The 24,572-nt window shown below is 33.0% G+C and overlaps 2 protein-coding genes across 2 annotated transcripts in view; one reads left to right on the top strand and one right to left on the bottom strand.

Annotated features, from left to right (window-relative positions):
- The window catches only part of LOC126770878 (guanylate cyclase 32E-like), a 143,791-nt gene extending 122,012 nt beyond the window's left edge, over positions 1–21,779 (top strand). Inside the window, exons 15-22 of the mRNA XM_050490486.1 lie at positions 8,378–8,555; positions 9,204–9,344; positions 9,941–10,064; positions 20,085–20,153; positions 20,332–20,491; positions 20,616–20,818; positions 21,027–21,084; positions 21,562–21,779. Coding sequence (XP_050346443.1) covers positions 8,378–8,555; positions 9,204–9,344; positions 9,941–10,064; positions 20,085–20,153; positions 20,332–20,491; positions 20,616–20,818; positions 21,027–21,084; positions 21,562–21,779 — 1,151 coding nt within the window. The remainder of the gene's footprint in view (positions 1–8,377; positions 8,556–9,203; positions 9,345–9,940; positions 10,065–20,084; positions 20,154–20,331; positions 20,492–20,615; positions 20,819–21,026; positions 21,085–21,561) is intronic.
- On the bottom strand, positions 1,819–7,235 carry LOC126770966 (uncharacterized). The gene is made up of 2 exons (XM_050490603.1): positions 7,070–7,235; positions 1,819–2,429 (listed from the first exon to the last, which is right to left on the bottom strand). Exons 1-2 carry the CDS (start codon positions 7,212–7,214, stop codon positions 1,888–1,890), a joined length of 687 nt encoding a protein of 228 aa, XP_050346560.1. The 5' UTR covers positions 7,215–7,235; the 3' UTR covers positions 1,819–1,887.
- Positions 21,780–24,572: the final 2,793 nt, after the last annotated feature.

Raw genomic sequence — 24,572 nt, 5'->3', positions numbered from 1 at the left:
TATCGAAGGCTTTTTCGTAGTCCACAAACGCTAGGCATAGAGGCTGATTATATTCCTCGGTCTTCTGTATTATTTGCCTTAGTGTGTGTATGTGGTCTACGGTACTGAAGCCTTTTCGAAACCCAGCCTGTTCCACGGGTTGGAAGTCATCAAATTTTCGGGCAAGACGATTCGTGATTACACTCGAAAACAACTTGTAAACATGGCTTAAAAGTGAAATGGGGCGGTAGTTTTTCAGAAGAGCTTTATCGCCCTTCTTGAAAAACAGCACCACCACACTTCTGCTCCATGTCTTCGGTGTTATACCATTGTGGAGGACGGAATTAAAGATGTTAGCCAGCTCTCTCAGAACTGGTGTGCCTCCTGCTTTGAGAAGCTCTGAGGTAATTCCGTCATCTCCTGGAGCCTTTTTGTTTCCAAGTTGCCCGAGAGCAATCCTAATCTCGCCCAAATCGATGTCGGGAAGATCGTCTGATAGATGGCGTGTTAGTCTGGCTCGTGGGTCATCCGCACTGTGGGACTCAGGTGGAGGTACTCGTGATAAGTATAAATCGCCATAGTACTTTTCGACTTCAGCTAGAATCTCTGGTTTTGAGGTGACGGTTGTGCCTTGTATGGTTCTGAGTTTTGTCAGGTGACAACAGGAGGTATGTGACTTTGCAAGAACCTTTGAGCCCCTATTGAGTGCTATAGCATCTTCAATATTTCGGGTATTCGCTCGTCTTGTGTCACGCCTTATTAGTTTTTTAACCTTCCTGTTAAGTGCCTGACACTCAGATGGCGTCATGTTCTGCTGTTCTCGTCTCCTCGTCATCTCGTTCAGAGTTTCGCCTGAGAGCTTCGACTTACGTCCATTGCTCTTTTGTCGAAAGTAATTCTGGCCTACCTCGCGGATGACACGCACCAGACCATTGGTGGCGTCGTCAATGCCCTGCCTGGTTTCCAACATGGCAAATCGGTTCTGTAGTTCCAGCTGGAAGCTTTCGCAACCAGCTTCGACCTGAGGCAGAGTTGGTCTAAGAGTCGACTTCATTAACCGCGATCGTTCTATTTTAGTGTTAATATTCAGGGTGCTTCTTACCAGGCGGTGATCACTTCCAGTGTTTACCCTGTTGATCACGGAGACATCCCTAAATATTTGGCGCTTATTGGATAAAATGAAGTCGATCTCATTCATCGCTATGTTATCGGGGCTTCGCCAGGTCCACTTCCTTTGGGGCTTTTTCTGGAAAAATGAATTCATCAGAAATAATCGCTGAGCCTCGAGGAAGTTTACCAGCATTTGTCCCCGATGATTTCTGCGCCCATAGCCGAATTTTCCTACCCTCGATTCACCATCTTCTTGTACTCCCACTTTGGCATTGAAGTCACCCATAACAATTGTGTAGAAGGTATTGGTACGAGACATAGCTTTCACTATGTCTTCGTACATGGCTTCGACCTCTTCGTCAGTGTATGTAGTAATGTAAATGTAATGTAAAACATTCCATATCTTATTCAAATTGAACATAATAAAAGAAAATTAAATTCTAATACAAATAGTCTAATTTATTTTATTCACTATAATAATTGCAAATTCAAAGTAATAGATACTTACTAACCGGTTTAAAGATCAACCTTTTTAAGGTCAAGTTAGAACGATTAGACTCGCATAGGCGATAGCTGATAACTATTTATCATAGTAACATTCTATGTAATTTGTGAATGTGCTTTAATTATTTATATTATATTTAATGATGGTTTTAAAAAAAAAACATATATGTTATTGTCTAATACAATAAATAGATCATTTTAAACATTTATTTGTCAATTTTACAATTAAAAACACTTATAGTAACAGAATACATACATATGTATTCTGGTACATACCTAAATTTAAAAAATATATTAAAATATATCACCTTTAATATTGTCTATCAAAGCTAAAGCGCGTCGCTTGAAAATTTTAAACTGCGATGTGTTCATTTCATTCAGTTCAGGTACAAGACTGTTCAAGAATGAAACCACTGGGTCATTCAAGTTATGCACTATGCGTTCACTCAACGGTCGTTCAGCTCTCGCGCTGCGTTCTATGTAATTTATGATATTCATATCCGTATCGTCGAGACGTCTTTTTTTAATAAATTCATTCACATAAGATTCACTGCTCGATTCGTCAAATTCATGTTTAATTTCAATGTCATTCATTGTTTCGATTGAATCTTTGAATGACTCATTCTCGGTCTCTTTCGTTTCTGATACTGACTGTTTTGATTCGTAAGTGACAGTTATCGGGTCTATTAATATATTTTGTTTTATATGCGGAACTAAGAACTGCATCACGTCGAATAAATAATAGGGTTTTCGTTTGCTTCCTGGCACCGAGACAGCTTTTAGGCATCTCATGAACACTATGCGTAGATTTTTCCATTTCTCCTTACATGCTTGCACTGTGAAAAAGTAAACAAATTAAGTTATTATTTATACACGCAAAAAAAGGCATTAGGGATTTGTAAGAACAGTAGGAATAAAAATGTGTGATTTCTTTTACAAACAAAAACGTTACTAAATAAATTCATCCTTTATCACGAGATTTCTTTCCTTATATTAAAATAACCTTTATCTATCTGTAATTGTTTACTGTTTTTTATTATTTTTATACATAACAATTATTACAATTTTTTTATCTTTATCATAGACGTACATATTTGTTTGCCGCTATTTTAGGCACAGAATTGATAATTTCTAAAAACGTGTAATTTTCTCGTTACACTAATACATTTTTGCCTATTCCGATTGACATATCAGCATTCATCAGCAATTTGATTATTTCATTATAGATCTTGATCTAGAATAAAATAATCAACGGTATTAATTATGGATGGATTTTACTGGTGGTAGGGCTTTGTGCAAGCCCGTCTGGGTAGATACCACCCACTCATCAGATATTCAGTTGCCTGGTACACCACCCCTTATACGCAGTATCTAAGTACTATAAAGTAAAAATAAATAAAATTTTCTTATTTAGCAAGCAAATTAAAATAAAACAATAAAAGCTAGAAGTAATGGATGGATGTTATATCTCAGGTGTATTTGAAAGGCTTTTGTCTTATATTCACACGAGAATCATATTGCCAAGTGACATTGTGTTTTTATCTCCATTATCCTTGTAATAACTTAAGGCGTGGTTACAATTACTCTGTCTCAGGGTCATACTAAAACAATGTCATTCTTAATATAAAATATATTAAGAATCGTTTTTAATATATATTTTGTACTAGTGTTCGCCCGCAGCTTAGATAAGGTGGAAAATGTTGGGTTTGGGAGGGGTTCTTAAAAATAAAATCTTTATCATCAAAATCGGTTCAGTGGTATAGCCGTGGTAACCGACATACAGAGTTACTTACACGTTTAAAATGGTAGTATAGATTGTTCGATAAAATCGAATACCATAATATGTTTCGCCTATCCGCTACAGATCTTCTCCTCAAAAGTACGACATGTATTGTTAGATTATTATATAGCTGTAGTCTCAATGGTTTATGGGTACACTCCAATAATGAGAGTCACAGATACCGATCCTGATGCCTTAGGCTATTATTATTTGTCTACTTTGTCTACTGTCTTTTTTTTTTTAATCTTTCTACTCATGTTGCTGCTAGAATGCTATCTTTTGCTAACTGTTTTAGAGATACTATAGATATCTTCAACGATAATATCCATACAGGGCCACTGACAAAAAAATGTCTACACAAATGGGTTAATTTTTAGTTCTATTTATATTATTTTGTTACTTTTTAGTTTACTTTAATTTTGTTTTGCTGTAAGCTTTTTATTTTATAGGTGATAGTTTTTATAAGTTTTCTTATGTTCGTTCTAATGTTACGCTGTAGTTACTAACTAATGTTTTTTTTTTTGCTTTTTAGCCCTCATATAAGCATGTAATGTCCACATCGAGAAGACTTAATTGTAAATATTTTTAGTTAAATGTATTACTGTATGTCATTGTTGATTGTATAATTGTAGTCAGTTTTGTGGACTAAATAAAAATATTTAAAAAAAATATATTTTTCAAATTCCTACAATAAACTCCAAGCTTATTTGGTAAGGAAAATAAGAACAGCAGTTACATTAAAAAATCCTTGAAAAATAGACGTGAATATAAGGAAATTATAGTGCCCTAATTCACAAACATAAGTGCACTTTCTGTTTCTTTTCTCCCAGTCTTATGAGACGGGATTTTGATACATTAATCATCAGATCATATCAGCGAGAAAACGTCCATTGCTGGCCGGTCTTGCGCTTTTCACATACAACGGCTTCCCGCGACACTTGTAATATCGTCTGTCCACCTTGTATTGGATTATAATACAACCGGAGAGAATTCCTGAACCAGTGGTTTTAACTGCTCGAGACACACTCTTGGTACTGATAAATTCTTGACCCAAAAACCCAACAATTTTCATTAGCACGGCACAAAATTAATTTAAATATAATCGTTGGATTATAAATTATTGACTCTATGAAATTATTCCTGTAGCAGTAAACAGCTATAAGACGTCATCATAATCAATTATTGGCGATAGTTGCCAACATGATGATATTTACCAACAGTTACTAACAAAGTTTTTAACTGTTTTAAGAGAAACGCATCACAAGAAATGCTTCATTTAAATCCCTAATATAAGCGGTATAACAATGAATAATTCAAGTTCGCATCGCAGATAGTGAGGTTCCGTATACATGCAAATCAACGAAAACGAAGTTATTGGTGCATCTTAGTATTCTGTGATGTTTTAACTTGTACCAAACATACCTAAGTTATTGATATTAAGGTATTAAAAAAACTTATTTTGTCTTTCTAGTGATATGATATTTGCAGAATTTTTAACTATTTTCACACTATTTTTATTTATATCGATTTGACGTGTGGAATAGACTATAATAGAATATGCTTTTTTGCACATCAAAAGACTTAAAGGATCAAACAATACAATGGTATTGTACAAAGGCGGTCTTATTCCAGACAGTCTTTACTAGACAAATCCGTACATAAATTTACATAAGTGAAAAGTACGGTTTTTGACAAGTACAATATACCTAAACGGTATCTTATTAACGTTTTAAATTTCAACGAAATTGCTATCAGAATTTTGTAAGTAAAATTAAAGTGGTTATAAGTAATTAAGTGAAATAGTGTTGTATTGTAAACGAAGAATTGTTTGTAGTGCATAATATTGCTGAGCTAGTAACAAGTTACATTGAATATGTAAATCTAAGGGTTCTTCTTCAATTGGTACTGGTTATATATAACTACGCAATAAGGTATTGAATTGCGTACTTAACGTAAATTTATAACGAAACTAAATAAGTAATCGATAAGAGACATCAAGATAGCTTAAAATTTATTAGTATAAGTATTTTATATTCTCAATATATCTACAAAAAAATAGTCTGTAATTTTATTATAAAGCTGGAATGGTTCTACGTTAGCACGCCAGTCCGATTTGAATAATTCTTACTGCGTTAGATAACCCGTTTATACGAAAACATTTATAGGCCATAAAACTTTACGCTATGAGTCTGAGAGCAATTATCATAAACGTCACCAAATGTGTATGAAACAGCGGCATGTGTAACCCAAATTTAACATAGGTTTAGCAGTGTGGCAACTCTAGTTTTAAATCATAAATAAGCGATAGTTTGTTTATTTATTTGCTTGTTACGAAATGCTCATTCGATCATCATGAAATTTTACACACACATTGTCAGAGGTCCAGCGAAGGATCATAAGGATCTTTTTTTTTCACGCATTGGAAACCTTCAGAAATGTTTCCTATGGGGAAGTGTCGTGGAACCAGTTTATGTGGGATTCTTATCCATTAAAACACTGCGATGGTAGAAGAACCTAAGACTCCTCCCCCTCATATGCGGGCGAAGCCACGCGCGCAATCTAGTAATTATATAAAAAACAATGTTGATGTTGTTTTGCTTTTTGAGATTAATACTTCGACACCGTTTAACCGATCACCATGAATTTTGTCACACACATGTATGATTATTTTCATAGGGAACATTTTTATATGTAGATGGCGCTGCAACACAACTACTTTTATACCGTTCAGCTGAGCGTCATGACTTTATATGTATGTAGACATGGCAACGTATGTCGTGTTTTGCTTGTGTTTGCTTGTATTAATGTAATAATTAATAGCAATTAATATAATACGCATTTTTTTAAAAAAGGAATATCGCTATTTTATTTTGGTTATCTCGTTTTAAAATACTTCCTTAGGAAGCGTTTGAAATTTGTAATTACTTTTTAATTTCGACAATGTTCACATTTATATAAACAAAAATTAAAACTAAATTTTAGAGATTAATGTCATAAATCACCTACCAACATCTTATCTCGAATTTAAAAAATCTAAATAAACATAATAGGAATATTATGTTTATTTAGATATGTATATTATTAAATATCATACTGAATATAGTATGATATTTGATATATGTTCAGTTTGACGTGCACACAAATTATATAATAACTAGGTATCTAGTGAACGTTGCAATTTTACATTTATCTGTAAGCAATTGTTTGACACGACTCGCGTGCCATCTATTGTACTAAGCTGGAAACTTAACCACGAGTATCAACAACATTAAGCCGAGATGGCCCAGTGGTGATAAAACATGAATCTTAACCGATGATCGTGGGTTCAAACTCGGGCAAGCATCTCTGAATTTTCATGTGCTTAATTTCTGTTTATAATTCATCTCGTGCTTTTCGGTGAAGGAAAACATCGTGAGGAAATCTGCATGCATCTAATTTCACCGAAATTGGAGCGGCGTGGAATAAGCTCCAAACCTTCTCCTCAAAGAGGGAGAGGAGGCCTTCGCCCAGCAATGGGACATTTACAGGATGTTTCTACATCAACAACATTACAATACTGTACAAAAACTCAATCGCAAGAATCGTATCCGAACAAATTCGAAACGGACAAAGATTTATTCATTTTTTATATCGAAATACATCTTGCATACAAGCAATACTAAAGTTGTTATATATCGCGTACAATATTCTACTAACCTGTCATTTTCATTTCTTTGCCGATTTTAGACCAAGCATCCTCTATTATATCCTTTCTTGAATACGATGGTAAATCAGAATTGTATAAACAAGGATATTTTTCAACTTCGGCAACTAATTTTAAATTTGTAAGTTGTTCTTCCATAGTGAAACTACGTCGAAACGCCGCGCGGCCTCCGACAATACTGATACGAAACTGGTTTACGATTTTGTGGCAACCTTCATTGCTTGTGTTGTATCATGTATGTAAGTGTGTGTGTGCGTGTGTTATGCAGTTAATATCTATATAGTTCATTCACCTATTATTATTAGAATAACAATTTATATTAAAGTTATTTTTACTTTCTTACGTTGTTGGTTGTCGTTTCCACTAATAATAAACGACCTTACTTATAAGCGTTGTTTAGCGAGTGATTAGTAAAACAATGCTGTGTCTTCTTCTTTCGAATTTTAAAGAAAGAGAAACACTGTCTGTGTTTAACTAAACAGTCGATAACGTTTATAAGTGAGGCCCTTTTCAATAAAATCTCTCAATACTTTTTTCAAGTAGGTTCTTACTAACACTTATGAATCGTAATTTAAATAAAAATGTTAAGTTGAATCTGAATTCGAACGTAGATTCCACCAAGAACCGGCAAGAAACTCAGTAATTACGCTTTGTCGACGGTTAAATAAAATTACTGTTTATTCGGCATGGAAATAAATTAATATTAACTCCTCGTTTTTTCAACATCTATAGAATATTTTATCAAGTACTACATTTTATCATGCAGTATTTTGTTAAAATCAGATTAATGTTAATTATATAAAGGAAATTTAAATAACATTTAACAGTATTAACAAAATAATTTCAGTTTATTATTAACAAAATGAACATAAGTCACAAAAATTAAATAAAATAAAATTAAAAAAAAAACTGGTCGAAAATGATCCATTGTTGTACTTTCTTACTTCAAGCAAATTATTTGATGCTATTCAACAAAACGAAATAAGCTCTAAATATGTACATGTGTAGTTATTACTGTTGACACATTCAGATTTCCTATAGATTTTTTCCTCACCGCCAAGAACTAGACGAATAAGCCGAATCGAAATATATATTTTTTTATTGAAAAAATAATGAAGACTCATGCAACTTTGCACAAATAACAGAAATGTATGCACAGAATTGCACATGTTCTTTTATATTATTTTTAACCGATGCACTTGTGTGTATACAACTGAGTGTAGGCACAGATAAATAAAAAAGAGGTTTTTATAAGCAATGTTTAATAATGTACAAGCTTTAAAGTGTATAAAATATTACAGACATCATTGGTAGAGTACGTGAACCTATTGAGGGTGTGCTATTCCGCCCTCCACTTGATGGCCTGGCAGCTCGTCCGTCTGTAATCGCAGTGTTAAAGTCGTGTTGGAGTGAGCGGCCAGACAGGCGACCAGATGTTCGTCTAGTCAGACTGCGCCTTAAGGATATGCACGCTGGCATGTATGTATAATCTTATTTTAACCATGGTCATGTATATAACTAGCCTTAATTAAACATATATACTGGATATATATTAAATGTTCAGAATTCAATATATTCGGCTAAAATTCTTATTTCAAAATATCAAATTATTCCGAATATTTCATGAGCAACAATTTGAAGTATCGTTGTGGATTGTGCTCTACGTGTATAAACGTTTAAATCACCCAAAAAGTTAGGACTTTTTCGAGAGGACGAATATTTATTCAATACTTATACGGTATAACCCATACGGGCTGTATCACTAATTTTAACATTAAATCCAATATATAATATATGTTAGATCATTGCAATATACAATGTATACAAAATATATTTCGTCATATTTTAAAATTGTCTGCCTGTTTGTTGTCAGTGAATTGTTAATTGACTTTGAATTTTATAGTAGTTTATTTTTTGTAATGTGTTTGTTTTCTTGGAACATATATTTATTTTTATTATAGTGTAATTATAAACATTTTTACATCTTCCTAATGGCTTATTCAATTTTATATCCAAAGGATGTCTGCAAAATATCGTTTTTAAAGCAACAAGTCGTGGTTTTGAAGACAATTTGTAACAGTTTTTATATAACAATGTACTCAAAAATAATTATATTGTATTGTATAGGAAAACAAATATATTCGATAATATGCTGTCGATGATGGAGAAGTACGCGGCTAACTTGGAAGGGTTAGTAACGGCGAAGACGGAACAGCTTATGCAAGAGAAGAAGAGGACAGATGATCTGCTGAATCGAATGTTGCCACGGTAAAAATTATTTGTTATAAACAATGTTTATCGTCAATATACGTTTCTTTAGAAAGCCTTATGTGTTTTTACAAGCTTTTATCTACCTTTGCCTAGTTGTAAGGGTTAAATGACGGAGTGATAATGAATGAAAGGATGACGTTAACTATATCCGCACGTCGGATTTAATTACTGAAATAACATACAAATACAAAGGCCCATTCAATACACGAAATATAAAAAAAAAAACATTTTATTTTTGTTATATTAATAAAAAAAATAATTTTAATAATAGAGATTAATCGTCTTTGAGAGCTTTCAATTTTAGTTCTTGACTGAAACAATAATATCACTTACACTTGTAATAGTAATAGCATGTTAACAGAGAATGTGCATATTGGAAATGAGAACTGCATGAATACATACAATTCTGAACAAGAACCACTGACGTCCGACTAAAATTAAATTCCGCAAGTAAATGCTTCGGACTCGATTTTAAAGAATGTGGAAATCTATTTTACATTTAAATCAATATTTCTGCATAAGGTGGAAGTCGTTAAATAAAATGATCTGAGTCGATTTCCCTCATTCGTAAATTGTATCGATTTGATTCCCAGGACGGTTGCGGAGGCGCTTAAACGCGGTGAGCCCGTACAAGCGGAGAGCTATGAATGCGTCACTATCTACTTCAGCGATATCGTCGGATTTACGAAGCTCGCTGCCACTTACACGCCTATGCAGGTACGAACTTCAAATTATTGAAATTTGTCAACAATTTGTAAACTAGTATTCCAGTAGAGTGAGAAGGATGACGTGATCGAAGGAAACAGTAACAAATTCAGGCAAGCTCTACTAAGTTTTTCAGGCAAATTTTGTGTTGACGGTGTAAGGATGAAGGAAACATCGTGAAAATTTGAATAAAACAAAAAATTCCGACGCACAAATCAACACAACAATGAACGCACACACTCATGAGCAATGGAGCAGAGTTATATTATTATCCAAATATTATCTAAAAGTGGGATTTGTTACAAGCTTTTATTAAGTTTGTATTGTTTGTTCGTTAGTTTAGATCAATTTCTTCGAAATAATTTAGAATAATTTCCTCTTATCCTAAAGGAGCTCAATTTTTACAAGACCTTATTCTACATCAAGCATTAGCTCAAGACAGAGAAACTCTTCATATACACAAAATTTTGAATATAGCTTGTTTAAAAAAAAGACACAATAGCTACGTAACCGTTAGGACGTCTATGGGCTTTTACCGTCGTAGGAAGACCAATTATATATAATCAATAAGAACAAATTTAATTATTAATATATACGATAATTCGTTATAGAATACAATTTACTAAAAACAATTTAATATTAAACACCAAAAATATCAATTATATATGAACTAGCTATACGTAATAGTTCCACATGTTTCGGTAGACTCCAAATTTCGAATCGTTGGTAACGATGACTTCACAGCTTGTTACTTAAGGCATTTACATTAGAACGGCTCCATACGAAAGTTAAACCAACTACTGTTATGTAAATATATGTAGCTCAGGAAGGCAATGGCAATATAAATCGATAGACTTTAAAACGATTAATAACAAATACGAATTAGAAATTATAATATATTCAATATTTTCACAGGTTCGCCACAATTTATAACAATAGCTTATTTGATTTGCAGTGTTCATTTTGGTTCCATTATTCTCTCATTAATTCACACGCAAACGTATCAGGTATTTTACCGTGAAATTTAGTTTCGATATCATGCAAAATTAATTTTGATAAAATGTCATGTTTTAACAAGAATCGCAACCTTTCTACTAGGAAATAAAAATGATCTGTGAACTCATATTCAAGTAATCTCAAGAGGTATAGTTCATAACAAGTTATGTAATCAATGAAGTTATTTTGAATTTCTTATAATTTGTTCTCAAGTTCGTCATCAATAGAATGAATAATTATATTTTCAAATCAATATTCACAAATCGCATTAAGTTTGAAAGATAAAATTTTTCGCTAAGATTACAAAAGAAAAGAAGGTTGAAAGAAAATAATCTTCAGTCAATAATCCCTTCATCTTGACATCGGTGCATTTTTACTAAAATATCTTAGATCCCCCTTGAAAGATCTTATCTTATTGGAATATCTTCTAATAAATCTTATTAGTAAAGTAGTCATAAATGTTTACACATCTTTGGCCATTAAAAGATAACAGAAAAGTAATATTAATGCCCCAGTGCTGGACTATGGTTGGTGGATAAATCTTGGAACCAACCTTGAAAACTAAGATGTTATAACCCTTGTGCCTGTAATTTCACTGACTCATTCACTCTTCAAGCCGGAACATAACTATAACAAGTACTGCCATTTTGCGGTAGAATATCTGATGAGTGGGTGGTACCTCCCCAGACAAGCTTGTGCAAAGCCCTACCACTAGTAATACCTTTTTTACCTCACAACGTTTTCTTTCACCGTAGAGAACGAGATGATTACAAATTAGGCACATGAAAGTCAGTGTTGCTTGTTCGCGCTTATATCAACACACGGGATTGAAACAAAAACAAAACTGAAGAAACTTGATACGAAATTAAAGTTCTTATACAAAGGCAATAACACAGATGTTCTCAACAACAGACTCCCTTTATAGTTAACTTTGTACAGTTATATATCGCACTACAAGTCTTTTACTTTTGATCATTGCCAGCTAATAAAAAAAATGAAAAATGTTTTGAAAATTGAGCAGAATTTCGAACGCTATCGATACAGGTGTGAAAATATGAATGACGAGCTGTTGGTCGTGCCTTCGACAGAGCTTTCAACTGGTGGTAAGGCTTTGTGCAAGCTCGCCTGGGTAGGTACCACCCAGAGTGGGTCTGTCTGATATTCTACAGCAAAACAGCAGTACTTAATTTGTGATTATAATTCATCTCGTGCTTTACGGTGAAGGAAAACATCGTGAGGAAACCTGCTTGTGTCTAATTTCACTGAAATTCTGCCACATGTGTATTCCACCAACCCGCACTGGAGCAGCATGGTCGAATAAGCTCCAAAACCTTCTTCTCAAAAAAGGGAGAGGAGGCCTTTAGCCCAGCAGTGGGGCATTCACAGGCTGTTACGGAATGTTTAGCGCCCTACCAGGTGAGCAGATGGTCGCCCAGATATCTCTTAGTCGCTTCTTACGACACCCATGGAACAGAGAGAGGCAGTGAAATGTATTCTTTCTCCGTCACTGCACGGATAAAATTACGATGCGGGCAAAACAGCGGATGAATCGCTAATGTTAAATATATATAATTGAATTCCATTTTCAAACATAAGCTTTAACCCTCCACTTTGTATACGACACTTTCAGTTAATTAAATACTTGGAAGTAACTTACGCTGAGTGATATATGAGTGAAATATTAAACGCTTGCTGAGTGTTTCCTAAAAGCTCAGACATTTTGATAGCTTATTTCTTTATTATTATTATTTTTTGTATACCTTTTTCAGGCGTATACTTTTAAGCCTTATTCAGTAATAATACTAGCTCATTCTATTCACATACATTCTATTCACTATACATATATCTATATTCTTAGTAAATATGCTGCAAGACTGCAATGACTGCAAGTAAAAAGTGAGGTGGAGTTCAGAATACTTTGAAGAATTATAGTGATGAGTAACAATAAAGTAATTCAACGTCAGAGAAAAAAAAACGTTGTTTATAAACTTTGTGATTCCCAGATGTACGTGAACAAATTTGCACTTAGAACTTTGTTCGTGACAGTGAGAAAACTTTTGCTATTACACGGAGATATTTTAATCAATTCTTTGGAAACACCATCTAAATCACATATATCCTGGGGTAACAAGAATTCACAAGCTATCAAACTAAGCTTAGCAGTTTCAGTCTGTTTGGTCTCTATACCTATAATTATAATTATCATTTCCTTACCCGGATCCCATTGTTTAAGATAACTCTTTTTCTCCTTGAAGAGAGCGAAGAGGTTATCTTTTGAACATTTCCCATGCGTCACAATGAAAGGATGGCTTTATTTTTCACGACGGAACACACGGCACTTTATATGTATATAATATTATCTACAAAAATAAATATAAAAAAAAGATTCACAGACATTAAGCGTTGCGTTTCATTAAATATATGTTTCATTAATCTTTTTGGGACGTTATTGAAAAGAATATGTCAATTAATGTTTTCAATCAGATCAACGCACGTATATGGATTTTTTGCTGCTTACTATCGATTACTTTAAAGTATAAAACCACAGCAGTAAAATAATCAAAAGAAACTAATAATTTAATTAGGGATTTAACTCCATATTGCAAAGGAGCTATAGTAGCTCCTTTGCGATGTGGAGTAGATTAGGTACATAGGTACCTAAGTTATAATAATATATTTTCCCAGTGGCGGGACCTTTACGGGATAATGCAATGATGAGACGAAGTACGGAAATCACTCTTGAGTGTTGAGTTACGGTGACAAGCAGAGCAGAGCTGTCAAATAATTCAAGTCAAGTAAACAAATCAGTTTATAAAACTAGAGATTCTAAGTTTGATTCAGAAAATAGGCTGCGTTTGAGAAAAGTCAGTGTTATTTGTACTTCCAAAAATATTCACTCGCACTATGTCCCGATCCCGATAAACAAAACTAAAATCAATATTCATTACAAAATATTCTATATATAGTTTTATATTATTTTATGCGTTTACACATCGTTTACGGGACCGAGTTGAAACCCGAAACTTTGGACGTTGCTGATGCACGTGAGTAATGTTTTTGGGCATTGTACTCTGTTGATAGTACTATGCCCAAAACACACCTCCAGATTTAAAGTTTTAAATTCTACAATCCTAAAATTTAAGACCAACAAGACACCGGTCTCACCCAGCCAAGAATAATATAATTTTTCTCTACATACTAACTTCAAGGTTCAAATGTCAAAGTGCCTAGGGGCCTTGGACTCTAAGTCCGGATCTGCAATGGACGTACAATTAGGTGGAGTACGAATAGGGCTGCCAACATTTTTTGGAAAAGAGTTATAGTAATTTTCAGAAGAAGCTATATAAAATAGCTAGTATATATTAAAATATATACTAGCTCTGTATCCCTATCTGCTTGCCATTTCAATATCAATAATTTTAAATAAATGTTAATTTATTTTTTATTACGTTTTGTGTTAAAAAAAAATCTTATTTACTTATTTAATTTTCAACAATACGTTAATCCGAAATATAGTACAGTATAATATATAATAATGCAGTTGGCAACCTTAGGAGAGGAGAGGAATTGTAACAAGTTTCTATCGACAACAAATATTTGATAGTTCCAGTTGCATTGGAAGTTTCGTAATTGCGCTGCAGATGAGTTTTTACAAAAAAAAGGCATTGCAAACCATCTCGTAATCATTAGACGTAAAAAATAAGACTTTAATCATAAGTGCCCGTTTGTATGCTAGGCGATTACGAAATTTAAATAAAACAAAGCTTAAATAAAGCCAATGAAATCCAAGAAAACAGAATAAAATAATTATAAGTCGTAAATGTGGAAGTGTTAAACTAGAATGAACGACTCTGTTGGGGATTTATTATTATTATAATACTAGATTTATTCTTTCTTTTTATTCATCTCGTGCTAAGTGGTAGAGGAAAATATTTTGCAAATAAATTTCATGTGTCGGATGATATTCAGTTCCATGATATGTTTACGACTCTAGAGCAGCCTGTGAATTGCCTAAAACCTATAAAATTTTCAATTGCCCAGTGGAATACGGAAATATTAACCGAAAATCGTATTTCCAGGCAAGCACCACTGAATTTGTGGGATTTACACTCATATATCAGATAAATATCTTGCACATGTTCATCCAAGAGCTTGCTTAAAGCAGCGTGATGGAATATGCTCCAAATTTTCTCCAATGAACACATTTTCTATTTAAGAGAAGACTTTCGCAAATATATTTCAATACTTCTGTCGTCGTTTGTAAAAAAGTATTCAATATATGCAGATATCCTTACGATATTTTCCTCACGTCCTTAGTATCCTATCAAGAAATTTTTCCTCCTTTAAATCTTTTCTATGTTACTAGTGTGCCTGATCTTCCGCACGTTCCATTTCGCTCTGTGTATTCTCAATGGTATGTAAAGGATTCATCTTTTCGTATAAATTTTTATCGAACTCAATGTTATGGTTTACATTAAAGTATATCGTTAAAAAAAGAACATGTTTGTATATAAAATATATATGCGTTAGTAATAAGTAGCAATAATGCCCGATAATTCTTTTTCTTAATTGCCGAATACATTTATTTGGAGTCAGTATCTTGGGCTGTACGTTTAGCTGTTCCCGTTTCTTAGCTTTGGTTACTTCTATATTTGTTTTTCTTTTATTAGCAAAATTATCTTTACGGTATAAAAATTAAATAATTTTCAATAAAATAATTTAATACCAATATATATAGTTATATAATATAAATAGTTAGATACTATTTAATTTAAATCGTTTGAAGTCATGACATATTGTAATTTGTTACTGATTATTCTTTGGCGATGAAAGCTAAAATAATCAGTCAAATTTAAGTACAATGTCCATTGATTATAGACAAATTAAATAAAAGTGGTGTTTGAACCTGTTCTCTTTGAGGAAGTACCACTGTGTGTCTCGTCTGATCGTGAGCGTCTCAACTCTCCTTGTCTTAAATTAACTCAAGTAATACAACTGGATCCTGTTCCAAGGTTTTAAAGCCCTCAATGAATACTGATAACGTATATTATGTTAAACGAGAACCAAAAAATAACGACAGAAGTTGTTCCAATCAATGCTATCGTTACGTTATCCTGACGTGATGTTTAAATTAATCAAGTTGTTATTTACTCGCTTTTTAGGGAAAATTAAATTTATTCGAAATACTTTAAAAATAAATATTTAAAAAAACTATCTGCGCAATTCCATGAGGTAATCTCTTCTATAACCAATGTTTAAAAAATACAAAAATAGTAGCTGTTAATGTTGTTAATCAAAACTTTATTTTAAGATGAAAATATATTACCGAAATTGTTGCTAAGTAATATTATTATTACTTAAAACTTATGTTTTCACGAATAGATTAGGGGTTTAGTAATACAATGAACTCAATCCATCATTCAACATGATCGCGTAAGACTTGATTACAAGTATTTTAAAATACCGAACTATATTGAAAAATGTCGATGTCAATATACGACATCAAACGTTTGTATTTACGTTAGAATAAATTCAATAGGTTCACTATTATAGATTAATATATATATATATATATATATATATATATATATTAAATGTTCTCAAAATTGTATTGCGTATTACATTAATAATGTTTACAGCTTAAGAGATTCATTAACAGAGTAAAATACTTGCTGTTCGAGCCACTTTTTTAGTGCAGTCTTATTTTTTTATAGGTATTCGTGTAGGAACTGCATAATATACTTAGACACTCACAGCTATGCAGTTTTTTAAAATACAAAGCTGAGTTCGAATTAATATTGGAAGCTAACATTTTAGTATTACTTGTACTTCTCGGGAATTCATCAATAGCTTCATCAATAGATGACAATATCCTACTTCCTATGTATATACATATACGATATTATATAGTCGCTGCCGAGATGCCCAGTGGTAAGAACGTGTGAATTTTAACCGATGATTGTGGGTTCAAACCCGGGCAAACAAACTGAATTTTCATGTGCTTAATTTATGACTATAATTCATCTCATGCTTGACGGTGAAGGAAAACGTCGTGAGAAAACCTGCATGTGTCTAATTTTACTATATTAGGCGATGTAAGGAACGGTTAATACTTCTTACATCGCCAACGTCTATGGGCGGTGGTGACCACTTAACACCAGGTGGCCCATTTGCCCGACCGCTTGCCATTAAACACTATATTAATAAATATATATGATTGAGAAATTTAATTTTTAGTAGCAATAAATTTTAAATTTATTAATAGACATAAAAATGTAATGATGAAACATTTAAATGAAAAAAGGAAATTTGTATTCAACAATATTATTAAGCCGTTAAGCTTTTAAAAGTTATTTGGAACATATAATATTCTTTTTATTTCGTTTCGATTCGAAAATAAGTGTACCTATATATATCTATTTATATATGTTATTTATTTAATACAAGAATATTAATCGAACTCTTTTGCTTTATTAGAAAACATTATTTAACTTTATAATAGAGTTTATTTAATTTTAGAAAAGGTTGTTATTAAGAAAGTAAATATATATATATATATATATATTATTAAGAAATATATATATATATATAAATCTATAATAGTGAACCTATTGAATTTATTCTAACGTAAATACAAACGTTTGATGTCGTATATTGACATCGACATTTTTCAATATACATAGTTCGGTATTTTAAAATACTTGTAATCAAGTCTTACGCGATCATGTTGAATGATGGATTGAGTTCATTGTATTACTAAACCCCTAATCTATTCGTGAAAACATAAGTTTTAAGTAATAATAATATTACTTAGCAACAATTTCGGTAATATATTTCGTCTTAAAATAAAGTTTTGATTAAGTTACGTAGATATAGACGTTTGTGTGAGGCTTTGCTGTTTTATATTTAAATGTAGAAGGTTTTTTAAACAGATAATAACATTATATTTTTCAGTGACTCACTTTGTATATATAATTTTTGGGTCATTTTGGAATTCATAGAGAATAGTGGGATAAGTAGCTTGAAAGTGGGTCCGTAACGCACAAAACAGAACGTAATATTATTATTCACACACGGTCATCTGATCCCAAACTAAGCAGAGCTTGTACGATAGAAACCAGACCACTGATATACAACATATACTACTTTTCTTTTGTGAATGCATACTTATATAGATAAAATAGGGACAAACAGACATGTTACTGCACACAAATGTCTGTGCTGGGTGGGAATCGAACCCACAACCTTGAGTAAGAGGTAAAAGGCAAGTATCTACCAGCCACGACAACCGGCAAATTATTGAAAATAAAGTATAAAAAATTGATTTCAAAGTTAAACTAACTTCAAATAATCCTTCGCATCTACATCGAGAAAACGGACCCGGATTAATTCATGGCCCTCTGTCATAGTTGGCTGTAAAAAGACCTTTTTATCAGAAGTATCAAGTTGAAATTTAAGTTGTAATTTATGTTAAGTAAAGTCTACATTCCCTTAGAGTTGAAAAAAATGTCATTTTCTTTTAATTAATTCAATAAAAAGTACGGACATTTATGCCACATATATATACTCGATAGGTACTCGAAATCCACTCATCAAAGACTATGGCATTCTTCCGGGTGATGTAAAATTATGTGGCGAGAAAAAAAGGTTTCATATGACGATTAAAAAAGTCTAAAAATCGTTAATTTTTAGATTATACACAAAAAAAATCTATAGTTTTATGAGTTCCCGCTCATGTGTACGTTGGATTTTTTTATTTTTAAATTTAATATTATTGGATTATCATTACGTACTATAAATCAATAAAACGTAAGAAATCTTCTGTAAATAACATACAAAAAATAAACAACCATTTGCACAAGCAGTAACAATAAGTTTTTGGTTTAGATATGTTACTTTTGACATAAGGGTTTGTCCCTTCTGTCAAAAGTAACATATCGTAAAACGTTTAACGATTATTCTCCCATAAATTGAATCCACGGGTGGAAAATATATATATCGTGATAAAAACTCTTGTGCAGTTTAAGCTAATTTAATTGCCTATTTTAGTTTTTTCTATAATAGGTAAGTGGACGGGCAACAGCCCGCCCAATAGGGCTTCCTGATGATAAGTGGGCACCGACGATACTCATCGGTATTGAAAGGAATATTAACGATTCCTAACATCGCCAATGCGCCACTTACCTTGGAACTTGGAGACGGATGTTATGTACCTTGTGCCTACGGTTACACTGACTCACTCGCCCTTCAAACCGAAACACAACAATACTAAGAACTGTGTTTTGCGCTAACCTTATTTTTTTTGTTAAAGCCTGCCAAAGACCGCACGTTTTATTCCATAGATAAAAAATCCAAAGCTCAGTCATAAGTCGGTTAACAAAATGAACATTTAATTTAATTAGACATAATTAATAATTGGTTCGAAATATAAAGTAATATTACTAACTACTATTTCTAACATATAACAATTATATATCATTATTATTTGCTTACTAATCTATAGCGTAAGCACAGATCATATAATACTAGTAAATAAATAATATCCTGTGACATTATTCACACACGGCCATCAGATCCCAAACTAAGCAGAGCTTGTACCATCGAAACCAGACAACTGATATACTACATATACTACTTTTCTTTTGTAAATACATACTTATATAGATATTTACACCCAGACTCAGACAGACAAACAGACATGTTCTGTCCACACACAAAGGTCTGTCCTGGGTGGGAATCGAACCCACAACCTTCGACGTAAAAGGCAAGTATCTACCAATCATGTCAACCGGCCCGTCAATAGTAGCTTAAGTGTACAGTAAGAAGTACAAGTATTTTTAAGCGTAGCAAAAGTATGTAGTAGGTATTCATAACTTTTTTTTAATAAGTTTTGAATACCTACTGTATTCATAACTTTTTTTTAGGTATTTTAAAGTAGATAATAAAAATTACCGATTTCAATCATTTATGATGATGATGATGATGATTATAAATATTATGATGAATCAATCTACTTATAATTTGTCCTTTTTTCAGATCGTGGAAATATTGAATGACTTGTACACATGCTGTGACGCAATCATATCTTTTTATAACGTATATAAGGTATATATTTTTTAATATATTTCTAATAATTCTTATTTTCACGTTTTAATAATATGAAAGACATTAATAATAACAGTAACTGTAATATATATAATATAAGATAATTAGTTAAAGTATTATGACGACGAGGTATGTACTCTTTTAGCTAAATACCTAATTAATAATTTGTTCACTTCAGGTGGAAACAATTGGTGACGCATATATGGTGGTGGGTGGACTCCCAGAGCGTTGTTCAAGACACGCAGCCGAAGTGGCGTCTCTCGCGCTTCATGTCCTGGAATCAGTACCAAAAATACGAACCAGACATCTGCCGGCATCTAGACTGCATATTAGGATAGGTGCGTAACAATTAATACCTTAAATGATATTCTCTAATACTCAATATATAATAGATAAACACTTGAAATCTACCAAATTATTTATATTATCATAATAATTTCATATTAGTGAATGTTTTATCAGGAATTCATAGTGGTCAATGTGCAGCTGGTGTAGTCGGAATTAAGATGCCAAGGTATTGCCTATTTGGGGACACGGTAAATACTGCAGCACGGATGGAGTCCACTGGAGAACCCCAGAGGATTCATATCAGCAATGAGACTTATAAACTGCTGAAACAACACGGTGGTTATCAGTTCAAGGAACGAGGAATAATCAATATAAAGGTAGGTAAACGTTAAAAAAACGGGCTCATGTAATTTATTAAAAAACAAATGACAAAAGAATCATATTTTCAAAAATTAGACAGTTTGTGATTATTATTTATCAAAATTTTTTTTGTTAAACATTAGAGAATCTGAAAGAACATATCGTATCAAATCATTTACTTATTGTTCCAGTCAATCAATCTAAATATTTCTTGTTACTCCACAGGGCAAAGGCGATATGAAGACATGGTGGTTAATTGGAGAAGAACATGAAAGGCGGAGAAGTTCACTATTCCGTGATCGTAAGTATTGTTTTGTTCTAAAAAATACAAGCGGACTCGTTTTATTTATTAAATATTGATTAAAAACAACACAAACAATCTTCACAAAATAAACAAAAAAGTAAGAACAATAAACCATACACCTAATACTGAGTAGTTTCTTGTCACTAGTTCTACGTGAAATTTATACTCTGGACCGGTGTGACACTTTAACAGTATTTTATTGTTAGGAATGTCAAAACTATAAAAAAGTATTAAAAATTGTCGTATGATCTCATCTTGATATTTTTTATATTACAGTATTGACAGTCCGCCTTAAGGCTAAGTGTAAACAAGGTTTTTGTCAGTTTGATTTATTGTCAAAATATAATTATTTTTATTCTAGGAAACTGATACTGGAGGTTACTTGAAACAATCTCAACAAGAATGTAGTATTAAAATTCGTTTATTAAAATGCTTCCAAAAAAATGCCTTTTTTAGAAATAATCAATCGATTCGGTGAGGGCGACACGTTCGAAGATTCCCCATGGAACTTGGGTCGATCCGCGCTCAACATCAGGGATCGGGCGCGGCTGTCATGCGGCGGCTCGCTGGGCCCGGGCTCGGCGTTGTCGTCGCCGGGCCCAACCGCGTGCGTGTGCGTCGTGCGGCAGCGGGACCACCACTCCGCCCCCGTCGTCTCCTTCTGCGAGGACTGACGCTAACCAATCGAAGCACTCCATCCCACGGACCACGGGCTGCTTCAATGGAATCAATAGGGAACTGAGTAGTTTTAGGGTCTCGACATGGAGCGGTTTATCTAAGTATTTTCTAGATAAGGGTTACAGGGTGTACGAGTGTAAGGATTACGATTTTGAGGATCGCGTGAAAAGGGCTAGGGTCTTGGCAGCCATGAAGCGGCTATACTGTCTGGACTACGATTACAATAATTTGGTCTGATGCCGACTTGACGTGACGACTTCGCATCGAGTTCTGGCAACATCAGTATTCAATTATTATAAATATCAAATATATAAAAATCGATGTTTTGTCGTTTATACTTTAGATGTTTAACATGACTAATATTTACTTAATCGATTAAATTTAATCGATATCATAACCATAATTATTGTCTATTTAAATAAAATGGCCTAATTGTAATTTTCGTCCTTATAAAGTAATTACATATATAAATATTTAAATGGTTATATTATAATATGCTTGAATGTTAAAATTATACACAGTGCGATATAATATGCTGTGAACCGAAATATTTAAAACGACGTTACATGAATGTTCTAGAATATAGATCATAATTATACTATTCAATAAAAATATTATAATAAAGACATGAACGTATGAGAACTGAATTTTTGACTGCATGATTATTTATAAGGTTATATGTACTTGATGTTTAGAGACAGTTGATATTATTAAATTCTAGTTTTCTAGTCTTAAATTGCTCAGCTTTGTTAGTTGAAAGAAATATTATGCATTCCAAGCAGCTTCATACGATGTGTAACAAGAAATGCTTCATCATATAATTCATTCTTCTCGGAGTGTACTAAGTTAGCTCCACCAATTCTGAGGTTGAGTATTGAGATTAAAGACAAGGAACTCACTTTATGCTTAGACTTTAACTTGGGCTATTTTTTATTCAATCAATCAATCAATCAATCAACAGCCAATCGTTGTCCACTGCTGAACATAGGCCTCTCCCAAGGTGCGCCAAAGCTCCCTGTCCTCCGCCTTCCGCATCCAGTTGGTGCCCGCCACCTTCTTAAGGTCGTCGGTCCACCTGGCTGGAGGGAGCCCTACGCTGCGCTTGCCGATTCGCAGTCTCCACTCTAGGACTCGTCTGCTCCAACGGCCATCGGTCCTACGACATACGTGACCAGCCCACTGCCACTTCAGCCTGCTAATTTTGCAAGCTATGTCGGTGACTCCGGTTCTTTTCCGGATAATCTCATTTCTGATCTTATCCTTCAAAGATACTTCGAGCATAGCTCGCTCCATAGCACGCTGAGCGACTTTGAATTTGTGGACTAGTCCCGCAGTTAGTGTCCACGTTTCGGCACCGTATGTCATGGCAGGTAAGACGCATTGGTTGAAGACGAAAGTCTTATTACAACTATTTTTTATTAGATTTAGAGAATTTTCATAATCGTTTGTTAGGACATAAACGGTTAGACTGTAAGCATTCTGCTGTTCCTCCTTCAAAAAGCTTAAATCCTCCTTAAAAATATGGAACTTTAAGCAAAAGCTTTTAAATTGTATATTAGTTGCTGAAATTATAGAAGGCCAGTCCAATTATTAATAATATAATGTAATTTTATGTAGATCTTAATTTTATTAAATATATTATAGCGATTGTACTGTATCGTATACCAACAACATTCTGATTTTACGAAATAGGTATTTTGCTAAAACCTAATTTTTAATTAATAAACAATGTTTTAATGTAAAGTAAAACATCAAAAAATTAACTGTTTTATAGTATTTGTATTTTCAAAATGTTATTTACAATGTCTAGTCTAAATTTTAATCTAGTCAATACAACTTAAGTATACCTATATAAAAATGTATAATTTACGTTAATATGTATTTTCTGTAAATTCGATGTTTACATAATTTTTAAATAGGTGGTGTTGCTGTTTACTGTTAAATATACACTTTTTATAATAAAATATAATAAAAAGTATCTATGTATGGTCTGTATTTATATTTTGACTGCCTCGTTGGTCTATGGCTACATGTAAAGCCACAGACCCGAAGGTAATGGGGTTCAAATCCCAATAAAAAGTTATTGAGTTTTTCTGTTGAAAATTCTCAGTAGCAGACCAGAGTCTGGAAGTTGAAGTGTGTATGCTCCCGTGCCTCGGAAAGCACGTAAAGCCGTTGGTCCCGCGCCTGAACTCTTTCCGGTCGTGGTGGATTGCTGTCCCATCGGATTATGAGAGTTATGGAAGAGAGAGTGCACCTGTGTTTGCGCACACACTTGTGCACTATAATATCTCCTGCCCAGTTGGCTAATCTTTCTTGAGATTGGCCACTGTGGCCGAAATTAGTATGGAGGACATTATTATTATTTAGATTTTACAAAATAAAATAAAAAAGAGTTGAATTAAATTTACCTAAGTATTAAAATAGAATTTAATCCATTTAATACAAGCAATTATAGAATTACAAATCGAAAAATACGAAATGTGTCGTAGTCGAATTGATTATATTTCCTAATAATATGGTGGTAAGAAAGTCAGGATAGGAGACCATTGAGGATCCTTAATTTTCAATAATTTAATAACATATAGCTTTACGGAAATATATTTTTCTGTTTCAGTCCACATGCAAAAATAACAACATTAATAAATTCTATTAATATTATTTTCTCATAATCAGAAAAAAAAATTGTTAAAATTATGGCACAGACTCTTAATTGGTTTCATTATGATGTTAGCCATGTCGTGTCATGTTGTCGTCTCTTTTGATAAAAAAACCTTCGAAAAACAATA

The sequence above is a fragment of the Nymphalis io genome, chromosome 9 (assembly GCF_905147045.1).
Source record: "Nymphalis io chromosome 9, ilAglIoxx1.1, whole genome shotgun sequence".
Taxonomy (NCBI): domain Eukaryota; kingdom Metazoa; phylum Arthropoda; class Insecta; order Lepidoptera; family Nymphalidae; genus Nymphalis; species Nymphalis io.
The sequence above is the reverse complement of the archived record's forward strand: the minus strand, read 5'-3'. Positions and strand labels throughout refer to the sequence as shown.